Source organism: Dermacentor variabilis, chromosome 2, assembly GCF_050947875.1.
Source record: "Dermacentor variabilis isolate Ectoservices chromosome 2, ASM5094787v1, whole genome shotgun sequence".
Lineage (NCBI taxonomy): Eukaryota > Metazoa > Arthropoda > Arachnida > Ixodida > Ixodidae > Dermacentor > Dermacentor variabilis.
The window spans coordinates 215,938,517-215,955,881 of NC_134569.1; the positions used below are offsets into that span (position 1 = coordinate 215,938,517).

The following is a 17,365-nucleotide window of genomic DNA, read 5'->3' on the forward strand; positions in this document are numbered from 1 at the left end:
CATGATGAGCATCTCCGATTTTTCCGGCGAGCATTTTAGCCCTATGGGTCTCAGATAGCATTCCGTTTCCCATATTGCCCTTTGTAGGGTGCCTTCTATTTGGCCATCGCTCCCCCCTCTGTCGACCCAAAGGGTGAGGTCGTCAGCATAGAGTGTGTGGCAGAGGCCTTCTATCTTTCTGAGTCGTTCTGGCAGCCCGATCATTGCAATGTTGAACAGGGTAGGGGAGAGCACTGATCCCTGCGGTGTTCCCTTGTTGCCTAGCTTAATGTTTTTTCTTATAGTGCCCCCGATTTCTATGTTCACCGTTCGGTCCGTGAGGAAGCTTTTGATATAGTTGTATAGCTTGCTTCCAACATTTAGGTGACTGAGGTGTGACAGGATCGCTCTGTGTTTGACGTTGTCAAATGCTTTGCTGACGTCCAGTCCGACTATGACTCTCGAGTCGCTAGTCTTCCGTTCCAATACTTGTTCTTTGAGTTGTAGCATGACGTCAGTTGTGGACAGTTGTTGTCTGAAACCAATCATGCTGTCTGGGTAGAGTTCCTTACTTTCCAAGTAATCGTTGAGCCTAGTCTGTATGACGTGTTCCATGAGCTTGGCTACACAGGAGGTTAACGAGATTGGCCTAAGGTTCTCAAGTTTGAGTTCCTTTCCTGATTTGGGGATGAGGACTAGATTTGCTGTCTTCCACTCCCCGGGTATCTCCCCCGTTCCCAACACTTTTGAAAGAATGCTGTCAGTTGCTGGAGGGAGTGGTCATCGAGGTTTCGAAGCATCTTATTGGTGACCCCATCTGGGCCAGCCGCGGTTTTTCCGCTGAGCCTGTTTAAGGCAGCTTGGACCTCTCTTAAGGTGATTGGTTGGTCCAGCTCTTCGTTGTTTTCGCCACTGTAGTCGGGCAATGTTTCGGTGTTTGTTTCTCCTATGTACCTGTCTTTAATCTGGTTTATCATATCCTCCTCCGACCCCTGGAAATTGTGGGTTAGTCGTTGCATTTGTCTCCTGGTCTCAGCTTTGGTGTTGTCTGGGTCTAAGAGGTGTCTCAATAGTTTCCAGGTGGTGACGGAGCTTAATTGACCGTCTAGTCTATCGCAGATGTCGTTCCAGTGTTGTCTATTTAGGGTTTGGGCATGGCTCTCAATTTCCTTGTTGAGAGCTGCTATTCTTCTTCTCAGGTTACGGTTGCCCCTTTTTTGGGCTAGCTCGGTTTCTGCTTCGTTTTTCTTCTGCCACAGCTGTCTCATGTGGCTATCAACCCAGTTTTGTTCCGCATCTAATTCTACTTCCTCCTCAGCCTCTTTGCACGCCCGCTTGATGCCATTGGTCCATTCAACTATGTCGGTGATCGCCCCACAATCCGCTCCATTGGTTCGGAAGGACTGCCAGTTGATAGATTTTAGGATTGTTCTCTCCCGTTTGATGTTTACTCCGTTTTGGACAACGATCTCTATGATTCTGTGGTCACTGCCCAGGTTCTCTCTCGTGTTGTGCCAAGTAGCCTCAACGTCCGCTCCGACCATGGCCAGGTCGGGGGAGGTGTCGAATGACACGCTGTTCCCCTGCCTTGTCGGTGCGAGTGGATCGTTGAGGAGTGTTAAATTGCATTTTATCATAGCGTCCCATAATTCCCTTCCCTTTATCTGGGAGTGGTGGTATCCCCATGCTTGGTGGGGAGCATTAAAATCCCCTACTATTACGAGACGCTGCTTACCCTGTGCTAATGCTTGCGCTTTGGCAAAGAGCTCCCTGAAGCCACAGCCTTTCCTTAGTTTAGGAGAGCTGTAGACGTTTATGACTAGCAGGCTGCGTTCTTTCCGCCTCTGCGGTATAATCTCCGTTAACACATAGTCAATCTGCGTGCATCCTACCTCATGCTGTATGACGGTGATATTTCTCTTCACCAGGGTAGCAGTCTGAGTGTTTGGCGACTGGCCTGGGTATGTATTGTATCCGCTGAGTTTAGCGTTTTTCCCACACTCTTGCAGCGCTATGATGTCGGGACCATCGCATCCCGCAAGGTAGGCTTGGAGAACGTTTCTTTTTTTTATAAAGCCCCTACAGTTCCATTGCCATATTGTGTTTGCCCTAGTGTTGAGTCTGGCCATGATTCAACCGCAGAAGGAGTTGGTTTTGCTGTTCTGCCAGTTGATCAAGTCGAGTTCCCATTGGGATGACTAGTTGGCTGAGCTGGGCTGAGAGTTGGTCTATCCTCTCCGCGTTACGCTGGGTAGCTATGGCCGCCTGCTGTACTACCTCTTTGAGTTGCTGCATGTCTACCTCAAGTTTTTCTGCCCTGCCCTCTGCGATTTCAAGGCCCGAAGCGGTCTTTTTAACTCGCTTTTTCTTTGGTGGTGCAGATACCTCTTGCTCTGATTCGGACGACTTATCGTCCATGGCATCCTGACGCGCTGCCGGTTTTCTAATGAGTTGAGCCTTGAGCTCAGTGTTCTCCCTTTGCAACTCGATAACGTGATTGTCAAAAAAATGAGGCCTTATACAGTCGGTAGAATTTAGTTTTCTCTTTCGCTCTAACAAGTTTAATTTGAATGGGATTAGCTGTCGTTTGATGAGGGCATTTGATTCTCCGTTAAATGTGTGTCTTTATAGGAAAATTCGAGTTTTTGCCGAGGTAAAGCTTTCCGCTAAATCAAAGTAAGGACGCAAAAGCCAACTTACCAGCCACCACAACTGAACGGCGTATGCTTCATCAGCTACAGGGGGCAAAGGTCACGTAAAAGACGCGTCACGAGCTTTCACAATCTTGCGGTGGCATGACGAAAAGCGCGACCTTCATGCTTGTTGACACTGCCTGCCTTCAAGAAATGTCGCAGAGCGCCGAGCGAATTCCGTGAGCAGCCCATCGGATGGGGCAAGCACGCGGCACGACGCGCGAAAAAGTAAATTTCAACAATGTGGGGAACTGTAACGACAGCACACTCGACACGTGCCCTTGCGACATTCGAGCGGTAGTGGTCCCACTCGCAATATAAAAGCTCGGCGCTGGAAGCAAGGCATCCGTGCAGAAGCCAGGCTTCCCCTTCTTTCTTTACACTACACCAAAGCAACGGACGTTCCAGAGGGTAGGAAGTTAGAAATGTTATCCAAGGTAAGCAGATCGCATTTTCAGCGCGGATAGCCCATCTGGTGATTTCATAACAGCGTACTGACGTCCCCCAATGCCCTAGCCCCTATTTTAAAATTGTCCGCGATGTATTTTTCATCATTGGTTTATTGGCATATCTATTTTCTATCGAAATTATTTCCCAAGCTTCGAAATACGCTTTATTGACCACGATGTGTGCCAGCATTTTTCAAGGCTTGACTGTTTGACAACGGCAAGTGGGTTTTCCAGAACTACCGCAAGTTAAATTTAATGTTTTTTTTTTTTTGAAGTGGCGCTTTCTCTGCTTTCTTGCAAAGCCAGAGCCCTAAATGTCGGGCGCTCGCTGTCTTACCGAGTAGAGACAAGTCCGCTACCACGCTGCCGACGACGAAGAACCAGGCTGCATAATACCGATTATCCACTGTTGCGGCATTGTGTTTGTTGTGCCGTGGTTTGCGCGCAATGCGTTAACATGTGCGCCCATGTGCACCGACGAGGGCTCTGAACAGTTCTTCCCGAAACGCGAAACCGAGGAGCGTCATACGTAGTGAAGGGTCGATTGGATACGCAGTCGTCAGACAGCAGCGGAAGTGGACTGGGTTGTTTAGAAGTGTAAGCAACACACACGAAGAACACTTCGCACCGGCCGAGTTCGGTTCGGTGTCTAGTTTGTGCGATACACTTTTGGTTTTGGCCTGCCGTATCTACGACGTCGGAGCGCCCCACGTATAGGTTGAGCGACGCCCTTCCCAGTGAAAATGTGCCCTACTTCGTGGTTTGCTGTGCTTCCATATTGCCTATACTTAAGAAAAAATAACCTCTTTCGCTGCAAACACGAAGGGAATCTTCGCTGAAACTGATGCCTAGAGTGCGTGATATCGACCTAATCTTTTCTTACATGCGGAACCGTTTGCTGGCAGGATGTTTGAAATTCACCGCAACTTTCTGTGTTGATTACCGCATTCGCCTGAGCCTCAAAGCAATGCCTCAATTGCAGTCTTTGCAAGATTATGTGCCGGTAAACTAAATTCCTTGCTTCAATTCCGCATTTCTTCTTCCGCCTTTCAACGGATATCGCAATATTTCCCGGTGGTTGTCTACTAAGTGTTGACACAGCTCCGACATTCTTTGCGTATAGTTTTCTTATGTAGTTCGCTGGAAATGATGCTATCTGTACTTTCTTTTTTTAGCAGGCAAAACTTCTTCTCATTTGCTTCGTCGCCAAGGCGTTGGCACTGCAGCACCACTCAGCAGGATACCAGGGCCCCGGCTACGGTGGCTTCGGTGGCTACGGTGGCTACGGTGGCTACGGTGGTTACGGTGGATACGGTGGATACGGAGGCTACGGCAGCTACAACGCTGCTACGGCCGGTGCACCTTACCAGGGATACGGCGCTTCCTCCTTTGTAGGTGACGCTATCAGTAAGAATTCGCTCGTAGCTGTTTCCAAGCACGGCAGTGAGCGGAACTCCACCGAATAAAATGACTCGTGGTAAACGTAGACTACTCAGAACGAACGGCGGTGGCGGTTCCCACTTAAGCATTGTTTTCGTGCACTACATACCGCAAAATTCGAGTGCAACAACTGGATATTCGTCAACTTCTAATTTTGAAGTTCTATTCATTATAGAAGCGAAGGTCGCGGGACGCTGCATGGCAGCTGATTTGGTAAACCAATTGGAAGCCCCGTTTCTTTAAATATTGATGGTGCTACACCAATAGGTTATGCAGTGTCATTAAATGCCACTTAAAATTTTATTGCGCAGCATATATTGGTCATTTGGTACCCTTTAGGCGGATACACTTTTGAAACTGCATATTACACTCTTGGAAAAGAGGAAGAAAGCAGATTTTATGCTATTGCTTATTGCGTTGCACAGGACACGATAATTCTTCTTTAAAGGGACACTAAAGGTTACCAGAAACTCAAGTTAAAGTGGTAGAGCAATGTTCTAGAACGTCTAAGGCGTCAATATAATCGCGAACAGAGCTTTAGTAACCGAGAAATTGAGGTAAATGCATGACACGATTTGAGACCCCCCAGCGACATTCCGGTACTAGCCCGATGACGAAAGGACTCCTCATAATTTGTGTTACTAAAACTCAACTACTCGTATTAAAAATATCATTTCATTCGATTATAAGACGGAAAAAAATGCTACTTGTCTACGTCTATTTGATTCTAAGAAAAAATAACATTTTAACGTTACCCTTCAGTAATATGGGTGTTCGAAACGTTTCGTTTTCGCTCGACTCTGCGCGCTCGACTCTGCGCCGCGCACGCTTTGGAGTTTCAGTAGTTTCGTTATCGCGTCGTGCTGTGAGGGTTCTGCTGGCTCGCGAAACTTTCATTTGGAACAAGCAGCGAGAATGCCACGTCCATGTGAAGTCGTGGGAAGCCCTCGTTGCTTTCCCGCTCCGGAGAGCCGGTGTCGAGGCCGCCGCCGTAGTACGCAACGACGCCGGCAGTGCGAGCCCTCAGCAGCAGGTCGCGCTCGTCGGTGCTCAAATCGCTGAAGTTGAGCCCACCATCGCGAGCCAATCTGTCGGTGTCAGGGTCCATTGCGACGAGCGTCGAAGTTAGCGTCATAGAATGAAGTACAAGCTTATGGGCGTCTTGCGCTGGAGTTTGAGGTATAGTAGCGGCGTCTGGTGGCGGTGCGGGAAACGACATCTGGGTCGTGCCAGCTTAGGTCGTATTGAGCCCTGGCTGTAGCGAAGCACGTTTCTAGGCCGAGTTTTGCGTCGATTCGCACATTTTTATGCCCTGTTGCGAGTGCGAAAAGGCTCGTCGCTTCTCATAGAACACGCCGACCACGCTGCGAGCTCGCCGCAGCCTATAGTTTAACGAAAACGGGCTCTCCGTGTGCAGTGGGACGTAATGTGGGACGTAATTCGTTTCTCCTTCCGCTAGCCACCATACTCCCGCTTTCGCTCTGCTGTCGGCTCTGTCTTGGCTCTGTTTCTGGCCGCGCGTTCGCGTTTTGCGCAGAAAAGCCGTAGCGCCGTCTGCGGACGCCGTTCTACTCACCGATGGCGCAACGTCACTATGAGACCATGATGTCAGTACTCCTCGATCGGAGGGCGGGCGATTTGAACTGCGCTAGAGGTACGCGGACGCTTCAGAACGCATTTTCTCTTAAAATAAGTCTCTCCTTGGCACGAAACAAGCGTTTCGAGGTTTCTGTGATGGTATTTGAACAGTCCACGTTGACTTAATTGTAACCTTAAGTGGCCCTTTAAAAAATTATCTCCTTGCACATAAAACCTATACCGTTGTCGTAAATAGGCATCGATAACACAGTCAAAATCTTCCCCTTTTCCTGGACACATTAACGTCATTAGAAGAGTGAACTGCTGGGTTAGTTGGGAATCTTGCATACTCAAAAGATTTTGCGCCAAAAAACAACACACACAAGAAAGACGACGATTCCACGGGCGCTTCTGGTGTCGTCGTCTTTCTTGCGTGTATTGTTTTTTGGCGCAACATCTTTTCAGTATACATTAACGTCAGCTGCCACAGATTGTATGTACTATTCTGTCAAGCTTGTCTTTTGAAGCGACATTTTATGAATTTTGCCTTAGTAGCTGTTGTTACGGAATAACTTTCAAGCGATCTCGGCGAACGTGCACGTGAAGCACGGGCGCTAAAATTAGCGTAGCTTTTGTACTATACTTTTGTGTTGTCCTTAAATGGGTCAATCAACAATTACGGCCTCTACCGGAACCCGAAAGCTTTTTTTTTTCTGTGAAAGGGATATACACTGTAGAAGGCAAAAACGAGGGCCTTCATAAGATCTCAAAAGGAAACAAGCGCCGAATGCAAGTATGGAAGTCTATAGAATTTGTCTACATTTACTTTAATCTATTCTAACATAAGAGAGTGGATGAAGCAAAATTTTCAAGAGCCTATGTCGTTGTAGGCTCTACACATTTATGTTTCTGGAAACCATGTGGCTACAATAGGCGCAAATGCACCTTTCCGGTCAGAATGTTTTGTAACATACACAAAATCGGGAGGAACTCTACATGTGACAGATTGCACACCGACAATGTAAACGGCAGCTGAGCGATTCGGGCTGCAGCAGATTCGTCGAGTCTATGGCTCGATTCCGGCGTAGGTCTGTCGTTTATTCTGCGATGTCGCATGCGATCTACATTAGCGACCTGCGTTACTATAGCATCGAGTTCACAAGTCTTTGTTAAACGATATTTATGTCGTTTTGTGATATTTGTGCAGCAGGATGGTTAGTTCGCGTGCCAAAGCTAGGCAAAGATCTGTAAGGGTGTTAAAATGAGCGTCGTTTGAGCCACCGCTGGCTTATAGTCGTGGTCAACAAGTATTGGGAAGTGGCCGTGCCAACAAAAAAAGAAAAATACAGAGAAAAGCTTCCTACGAGTAGACATTTGTGAACCTTTGAACCAATTTCCGAATGCGTAAAGTGGCGTATAAACCAAACTGTGATTTTTGGCAATGTGGAAACCATGATACTTGGAACATAAAATAGCGCCTAAGTGTACGATGCACGACAGTTCTTTTCAACTATGTCTAAGGAGGAAACAGAAAGCCACTTCCTCACGCAATGCTCACAGCGGCGTTACCGCTTTCATTGCGCGGCCACCCGTCCCCGTTCATTGTGTCGATTTGTGGCTGTTTCAGCTTTTGATTTATTTATTTGTTTATTTATTTGTTTGTTCATTTATTTATTTATTTCGGCAAGACAAATACAAGGTTTGCCCGGAAGGTAAGGCAGAAGGAGGGCTTAATCCTCCTGACGAAGGCTTTTACTTCGCTGGAGCAGCAGAAGTAGCAGTTTACTATTAAAACAAAATACAACTAATACGACAGAAAACATCAAACCTATTTACAGCAGAATTTTAACCACATTGAAAAGTATCAACTATTTGCAAAATATCAAGTAACTAAATAAATACAGCACTGGAAGAAATAAGAACATTCTCTTAATAAAAAAAGTTGGACATTCAGAATATAACATTTATAACATCACTATTGACATAAAACAATTTAAAACTCCATTAACATTCGTTACACATGCTGTGATTAGAAATTAGTATGGATTGTATTGCATATTTAAATGTGTGAATTGTTCTACAATTTATAGCTTCGTCAACAGTATTAGGGTACGTATTACCTAAACATATAGTTCCATATTCGATCGTTTGCGTGCCATATTTTGTCCTGCGGTTCTTTATTACTATTGAAGTGCGACGTAGGCTCTATCCTGAGTCTCTACTCAGGTAACGATTTGAAAATAGTTCGGTGTTGCTGGAGATCTCTTTAAATAGCCGTATGCAGATCTTTGTTTTGTAAGGGTCTCTAACATTAGGAGTTGTTGCGTTTCGCCTGCGACACGTGGTTTTGCCGGCGCGACTGCGGCGGGGCGGCAGACATTTTGGCCCGATCGTCGTCGCCGCAACACTCATCGCCAGGTGTTTCCAGGCGCGACTGCGGCGATGCGACCGCCTAGGGATCATCCTCGCATTCCAGTCATTGTGCCCGAAACAGGCGATGCCAAAGCAGGGATCTCATTCCAGTCATTGTGCCCGAAACAGGCGATGCCAAAGCAGGGATCTCGTTCCAGTCATTGTGCCCGAAACAGGCGATGCCAAAGCAGGGACCATCCTCTCATTACAGTCATTGTGTCCGACCGGCAGCGCCACGACAGGGTGCTACGAGATCGTGCTCGACATGGTGCTACGGCATCGCTACGACAGTGTGCGTCACCATTAGCCCATTGTACATTCACGTGCTCGTCTTTTGAGGGGTTCCTTCTTGCCCTCAACTGCGAGAGTATAAAAACAGCTGCCCCCGGACGCCAAAAAGAGGGCTCCGATTTCTTCTGTTGAGTGAAGTGCTCTCCCGTCTCTCTACTTCGGTCAAACCTGACCACCAACTCTTTGCGATGTTAAAATAAACAAGTTGTTTCGTTGTTACCAGTCGACTCATGCTTTGCCGGGACCTTCGGATGCTTCCAGTTGTACCCCAGGCCGCCAGGCCAACGCTACCCTTGGGGCTTGCGACCCAGGTACAACCACGGGCGTCAGCGCCGAGTTCCCAACAGATCGTACCAGCGGTCCGATCCCAAACATCTGGTTGCCAGCGGTGAGATCGCCTCCGACTTCAAACAACTGTCTGCCAGCGGTGAGATCGCGACAACGGAGGCCAGCAGCAAAGAGATGCAGTTGACTGTATGCTGAGCAGCTCAACGACGATCCGGGAGCAGTGCAACGAGCCCTGTGTGACGACTGGTTGCCTGCAGCGGAACGACTGCGCGGAATTCCTGCCTGCGAGGTTTGGTGAGTGCGGGACTTTCTTCTTCTGAGCTTTGCCAGGCTTTTGTTAGTGTTAGAAACAGAGCTGGTAATTGTGGTTGTCGTTGCTGCCGGGTTAGTTGCGGCAAGACAATAGTAAGCAGTAGAGAAAGCAGCATTCAGAGCAGCCATGGATTTGAAGTCGTTGCGCAAACCGAAATTGTTGGAGCTTGCAAGAGAGTTGGGTCTGGATGTCTCAGACAAACTAAGAAAACCTGAACTGCTAAAGGCTATTCTTGAGTTAGAGGCTGAGGATGACGAGCTGTCGGAATGCCTTGAGACTATTGAAGAGAGGGAGACTGCAAAAGAAAAAGAAGAGCGTGAACGTAAAGAACAGAAAGAGCGAGAGCAACAAGAGCGTGACCGTCAACACGCTTTGGAAATGAAGCGTCTTGAGGTAGAGATGGAACGCGCTCGTAATGGAAGTCAGGCACACGGTGCAGGAGAACGAGTATTGTTCAAAATGACTGACCTGATGCGGCCGTTTAAGCTTGGAGAGGACATTGGTTTGTTCCTGGTTAACTTTGAGCGAACGTGCGAGAAGCAGGGGTTCTCTCGGGAAACGTGGCCACAGCGCTTGCTCACTTTGTTACCCGGCGAGGCGGCCGACGTAGTCGCTCGCTTGGATAGAGAGGAGGCAGAGGATTTCGACAAAGTAAAATCGAGTCTGCTAAAAAGTACCGGCTGTCTGCGGAGGCGTTCCGTCGGAAGTTTCGGGAAAATGAGAAAGGCAAAAGTGAGTCATATACAGAGTTTGCGTATAGGCTTATGTCGAACATGCAGGAGTGGCTCAAAGAAGAGAAAGCGTTTGGTGACCACGATAAAGTTCTGCAGTGTTTCGGGCTAGAACAGTTTTATAGTCGGTTACCGGAGAACGTGCGATACTGGGTCTTGGATAGGCCAGACGTTTGTACGGTGGCTAAAGCCGCTGAGCTAGCCGAGGAGTTTGTGACGCGTCGGGCTCGCGGAGCTAAGGACGGTCAAAAGGGTGAATTTGGCTCGAAGTTTGAGAGGCCGAAGTTCACACCCATGAGAGCAAAGGGGGACACGCGTAGTGCGGATGCGAGCGAAAGCAGTCCGACCAAACGTAAAGAGACGGCGGCAGCCAAACGCAGAAAGCGGTTCGAGATGAGGCGAGCGCGCTTGTGTTATACGTGCCAGAAGCCGGGTCACTTTTCGGCGCAGTGTCCGGAAACAACACCAAAAGTTGTGTTTTTTTCAATAGGCAGCACTGACGAGAACATGAAGCTTCTCGAGCCTTACATGCGAGACCTTCTCGTGAACGGGAAAGAGTGCCGAGTGCTTCGCGATTCCGCAGCTACGATGGATGTAGTTCACCCGTCTTACGTAGAACCCCATATGTTCACGGGCGAGTGCGCATGGATCAAGCAAGCCGTGGAAGCTCATAGCGTGTGTCTGCCGGTAGCAAAAGTGCTTATTGAAGGACCTTTCGGAGCGCTTGAGACAGAGGCGGCAGTGTCATCTATGCTGCCACCCCAGTACCCGTACCTATTTTCAAACAGGTCCGATCACCTCCTGCGCGAGAAGGGGCTTTTGTTTGGTGAAGCTAGTGTTCAGGCCTTAACCAGATCGAAGGTTCGGGAGCTCGCTGCAAAGGCGGTAGTTGCGGGGCCGACGTTATCAAACAACGAAAAAGGGTCAGAGGCGCAGCAAGCTGATATTCCGAGCACGCCCGAACTGAATAAACTTGAGTCTGTAACGTTAAAGGCGCCAGATACTGGAGAGGAAACGCCCGACGCGGGAAAGTTAGAAGAGCTATCTACTGATTTGCTCATCGCGCCTACGTCAGACGGACTTGATAGGTTGCTAAAAGTCAGCCGGACGGCTTTGATAGCCGAGCAAAAAAAGGATGGCAGCCTGGAAAACGTGCGCTGCAATGTCAAAGAAGGTATCGCCAGGAAAACTGCGCGTTTTGTGGAAAGAGGTGGAGTCCTGTACCGGAAGTATCTAGACCGCCGAGGAGTGGAGTTCGATCAGCTGGTCGTGCCTCAATGCTATCGTCAGGATCTGTTGCGCTTGTCACTTGGGGGTTCGTGGTCCGGACACCTAGGAGTTAAGAAAACTAAGGACCGTCTCTTGCAAGAGTACTATTGGCCAGGGTGTTTTCGGGACGCAGACCATTTCATGAGGACATGTGACACTTGTCAACGGGTGGGCAAACCAGGGGACAAATCAAGGGCGCCGTTGAAATTGGTACCTATCATAACGGAGCCTTTTAGACGGCTCGTTATTGATACAGTGGGACCTCTGCCGGTAACAGCCACGGGGTACAGACACATTTTGACTGTGATCTGCCCAGCGACAAAGTTCCCTGAAGCAGTGCCGCTTAAAGAACTCAGCTCAGTTGAGATAGTCAATGCACTACTGTCCATATTTGCGCGAGTTGGTTTTCCTGCGGAAATCCAATCAGATCAGGGCACAGTGTTTACTAGCGCTTTGACGACAACTTTTCTCGAAAGGTGTGGGGTAAAGCTGCTACACAGCTCAGTGTACCACCCACAGTCGAATTCCGTTGAGAAGCTCCACTCCGTCATGAAGCGCGTGTTGAGAGCGTTGTGTTTTGAACATCGAACTGACTGGGAGCTGTGTCTGCCTGGGGTGATGTTTGCTTTAAGGACCGCGCCGCATGCGGCTACGGGGTTTTCGCCAGCTGAACTGGTGTACGGTCGCTCGCTTCGATCTCCGCTTCGCATGCTTCGAGAATCATGGGAAGGTAGGGGCGACGACCCAGTCGTGGTGGAGTACGTACTTAAGCTCCTCGAACGCTTAAGAAGGGCACAGGAGTTGTCAGGTGAAGCAATGACAAAGGCCCAGCAGAGGGCCAAGGTTTATTATGATCGGACAGCCAGGGCCCGTCGTTTTGAGGTTGGCGATGAGGTCATGATATTGCGCACATCGCTAAACAACAAACTAGACGTGCAGTGGGAGGGCCCAGCACGAATTGTTCAGAAACTGTCGGACGTTAACTACGTGGTAAGTCTGCCAGGAAAGCGGAAAGCACAGCAAGTTTACCACTGTAATCTGCTCAAACCTTATAGACAAAGGGAAGCAGTGGTGTGCATGATGATAAACGTTCCTGAAGAGCTTCCGGTCGAGCTTCCAGGACTAGGCTCAGTGACGAACAGGGAAGACACCGGTCAAGTCATTAGTGACCTTATCAGTAAAGCACCGCTGTCGCCCGAGCAGAAAACCGAACTACACCAGCTATTACAAGAGTTTCAAGGTCTGTTCTCTGAGAGGCCTGGTAGGACTTCTGTACTTACTCATGATATAGAACTTACCTCCACAGAGCCAGTACGATCCAAGGCGTATCGGGTGTCACCCCGCCAGAGCGATATTATGGAGGCTGAGGTAAAGAAAATGCTACAGCTCGGTGTTATTGAGGCAGGTGAGAGTGATTATACCTCCCCTTTGATTTTAGTTGAGGTACCGGGCAAGGAACCTCGTCCTTGCGTCGACTACCGCAGGCTTAATTCCATCACTAAGGATCAAATTTATCCGATCCCTAACATCGAGGAGCGCCTTGAGAAAGTTAGTAGCGCTCAGTTTATTTCCACCCTAGATCTTGTCAGGGGTTATTGGCAGGTTCCACTTACAGAAGAGGCTAGTAGGTATGCGGCGTTCATTTCACCAATGGGAACATTCCGTCCTAAAGTGTTGAGTTTTGGTTTGAAGAACGCGCCATACTGTTTTTCAAGTCTCATGGATAAAGTGTTGCGGGGACAGCAAGAATTCGCTTTACCGTATCTAGACGACGTAGCGATATTCTCCGCATCCTGGTCTGAGCATATGGCACACTTGCGGGCAGTGCTAACCCGCCTGCGCGAAGCGGGCTTGACAGTCAAGGCTCCTAAGTGCCAGTTAGCACAGGCCGAGGTTGTCTACCTCGGTCACGTGATTGGTCAGGGTCGTCGCCGCCCCTCTGAAATAAAAGTGGCCGCTGTGCGAGACTTTCCGCAACCGCGCACCAAGACCGATATTCGGTCGTTCTTGGGTGTCGCCGGCTACTATCAGAGGTACATCCCTAGGTACTCTGATATCGCGGCTCCCCTGACGGATGCTCTAAGAAAGACAGAGCCTCAAACAGTCGTCTGGGACGAGACCAAGGAAAGAGCTTTTAGCGCCCTAAAGAGTGCCCTAACAAGCCAGCCTGTGCTACGATCGCCAGACTATACAAAAGGGTTCATTGTTCAGTGCGATGCTAGTGAGCGAGGCATGGGCGTTGTACTGTGCCAACGGGAAAACGGAGAAGTAGAACACCCCGTCCTGTATGCTAGTCGTAAGCTGACCAGTCGTGAGCAGGCGTATAGCGCCACCGAGAAAGAGTGTGCATGTCTCGTGTGGGCCGTTCAGAAATTGTCATGCTATCTAGCCGGCTCGAGGTTTATCATTGAGACGGATCACTGCCCTCTCCAATGGCTGCAGACCATCTCTCCCAAAAATGGCCGCCTCCTGCGCTGGAGCCTCGCTTTACAACAATATTCCTTTGAGGTGCGTTACAAAAAGGGGAGTCTCAACGGTAACGCCGATGGCTTAAGTCGAAGCCCCTAACGTAGGAATCAGCCTCAAAATTGTTTGTTACTGATGTTTTCTTCCTGAGGCAGGATTTTTTTTTTAACATATTGCTCTTGTTTAGTGTTTCAAAGTGATGATATGCTTTCTAGTGCAATTTTTCAATTTGTGGACGCGTTCTGAGTGATGCTAGACTACTGTAAGGAACTAGGCAGTGGTATAAAAAGGGGAAAGAGCCTGGCAGGGCTTAGTGAGGGTTGTGCCGTGCTTGCTGACTGAGCGGTTGAGTTTCAGCGTAGTTCTAACGCTTGCCGGGAACGAGAACAAAAATGTGAACTCTCCCGAAGTCACTTTGCAGTGTCCCGTGCGAACCTGAACGAGAGAACGAGCCCTTCTCTGTGCGCTGCGCTCAAGAAACGTCGAGGGACGCCCGACTTCGGTTATGAGCATCATCGAGCGACATCCCTCCGGACAGCGGATGCAGTCCCCTGTCCATCGGGATCTCCTTCCCCCGGCGGGGCGGTCTGTTGCGTTTCGCCTGCGACACGTGGTTTTGCCGGCGCGACTGCGGCGGGGCGGCAGACATTTTGGCCCGATCGTCGTCGCCGCAACACTCATCGCCAGGTGTTTCCAGGCGCGACTGCGGCGATGCGACCGCCTAGGGATCATCCTCGCATTCCAGTCATTGTGCCCGAAACACGCGATGCCAAAGCAGGGATCTCATTCCAGTCATTGTGCCCGAAACAGGCGATGCCAAAGCAGGGATCTCGTTCCAGTCATTGTGCCCGAAACAGGCGATGCCAAAGCAGGGACCATCCTCTCATTACAGTCATTGTGTCCGACCGGCAGCGCCACGACAGGGTGCTACGAGATCGTGCTCGACATGGTGCTACGGCATCGCTACGACAGTGTGCGTCACCATTAGCCCATTGTACATTCACGTGCTCGTCTTTTTGCGGGGTTCCTTCTTGCCCTCAACTGCGAGAGTATAAAAACAGCTGCCCCCGGACGCCAAAAAGAGGGCTCCGATTTCTTCTGTTGAGTGAAGTGCTCTCCCGTCTCTCTACTTCGGTCAAACCTGACCACCAACTCTTTGCGATGTTAAAATAAACAAGTTGTTTCGTTGTTACCAGTCGACTCATGCTTTGCCGGGACCTTCGGATGCTTCCAGTTGTACCCCAGGCCGCCAGGCCAACGCTACCCTTGGGGCTTGCGACCCAGGTACAACCACGGGCGTCAGCGCCGAGTTCCCAACAGATCGTACCAGCGGTCCGATCCCAAACAGAGTGCTGAAGCGCATCCTTTATGTAGAAGATCTTATGTATAGTTTTGAGAAGTTCGCGCAACCGAACAGCTCGCCGTTGCAGTACTGCCAATTTTCTATATATGTTTTATTACCATTTCCCTATACTAAGAGGCAGTAGCTATGATTCGCAAGCAGAAACTCGTTTCGCAGAGAATAGTGACTAAGCTTTCTTTTGGAGGTAGGCGAAGCCCACTCGACGTAGCAGCAAAGTTTCAGTTGGAATTATTACTGACATACGGGATCAGACTCCCAAAAATATTGTGTTAGTAAGATAACACCCTTTACTTCCCAGCCACCTCAGCCGTACAGTTTTGGCTACGACACGGCGGACGAGTTCGGCAACCGGCAGTTCCGTAGCGAGCAGGGCGACGCCAACAACGTGAAGACTGGCTCGTATGGGTACCGAGATGTGAACGGTCTCTTCCGGCGTGTCAACTACATTGCCGACGCCAACGGCTTCCGCGCCACAGTGGACACCAACGAGCCGGGCACGGCACCGGGAGCCAGCGCCGACGTCGTGTTCAACGCATCACCAGTTGTCCCACCGGTTCCTGGTGGTGCAGCGGCTCAGAACACATTTGGCGCGGCCGCAGGAGCGCCCGGTTACAACGCTTACGCCGGATTCGGCGGTGGCGGGTACGGCCCCTCCAGTAGCGCAGCTGGGGCCTTCGGGTACGGCGGCTACGGGCGCAACGGCTACCCTCCCAATGGGCCGGCTATCAGTGGCCACGCCTACGGGGGTGACGCCCAACAGGGTTACGGTGCGGTTGGTTATGCTCCAGGTGGATATGGGCCAGCTGGCTACGGTGGATTGGTTGCAGGTCACCAGGGCTTCCGCCGTCGCAGATAAATATGCTGCGCGATGACTGGAAAGTAGTACATGGGACTGACCTTTAGTTTGATTGCAATTTTTTTATTAGAGGTCTTTCCAGCTAAATCAGCCTCAATAAAGAAACTGATCCTTCATTGTTCCTTGTGATGTTGATATGACTTCTCGAAAAACATCGTAATGAGGCAGTGGTTCTACTGCTTATGTGAGGGAATCTTTCGCGAGTTCTAGAAAGAGCTGTGGAAGCTACTGAAATCACAGCAGCTTCTGAAACTTCCTGTATAACAAAAGTTAAATACTCATAAAATTTTAGCTACGCCGTCTCGAACACTATTCACAGCGTCATTTCATAGTGGCCTTCCTGAGATGCGCCACGTGAATTAACCTTCTTTATTTAATGAAGCATTCTTGGAATTCGTGCATTTCCGGAATGTAGCTGCTGCTACTGCATTAATCTCAGACTTCATGAAATCATTCACGTCTACTTCGTCTACGCCCCACTTCAATATTGCTTACATTCTGTATAAAGGACCAGGTCAGTGAGCTTCACTTTAACGCTTACGTACTCCACATTGAAGAGACGATTGAGCGCGTGATGTGTTTTTGTGATCTCTATGACTACAAATTATTCATTGGGTGTTAAACCGATTAGATAACAGACCATTTTCAGAAATTAAGATTTTCGGACGATGGCCCTATGCGTCACAGGCTTACAAAGCGACGCGGGCACTGCTTCTTTTCATGGAAGCGACTGGCCTCACTAACCGATTATAGGCCTCAAGTTATGGACATCCGCACGTACTTCCACCGATAGTCTTCTTCCCTCCCTCTCCTTTATTTTCTTCCCTTAAACCCGTTCGCCTGTGCAGGGTAGAAACCGGACGCGTGTCTGGTTGACTTCCCTACCTTTCCTTCCTTCCTTTTCATCCTCCTCCTCCTTGCATACTCCAGGCTGGTTTCTGGTTTACTGGCCGTCTTCGAATCCTGCCTGTCTGAGCAACGCTCCAAAGCAAGGTTCCTATGCTTCACGGCAACCTGCATTTATGGGCGTTGCTTGAAGCGGGCGCTACTTGAAACTGGCCCCGCTAACTCTGTCCTCGTGAAAGAGACAAGTCTAGCCTAACGTTGCGTCGAGAATAACTGGATGTCCTGTAAATCACATTGAGCGCAACAATGCCTTACCTGATTATTCGACAAGTGTACATATGTTTATATGTGTGTCTATATATGTGTGTGTCTGTATGTATGCGTGTGTGTA

The 17,365-nt window shown here is 49.3% G+C and overlaps 1 protein-coding gene across 1 annotated transcript; it reads left to right on the forward strand.

Moving 5' to 3' along the window:
- Positions 1–3,097: 3,097 nt before the first annotated feature.
- On the forward strand, positions 3,098–16,202 carry LOC142570689 (uncharacterized). Its single transcript, XM_075679038.1, has 3 exons — positions 3,098–3,109; positions 4,297–4,512; positions 15,571–16,202. Exons 1-3 carry the CDS (start codon positions 3,098–3,100, stop codon positions 16,126–16,128), a joined length of 786 nt encoding a protein of 261 aa, XP_075535153.1. The 3' UTR covers positions 16,129–16,202.
- The last annotated feature ends 1,163 nt before the right edge of the window (positions 16,203–17,365 follow it).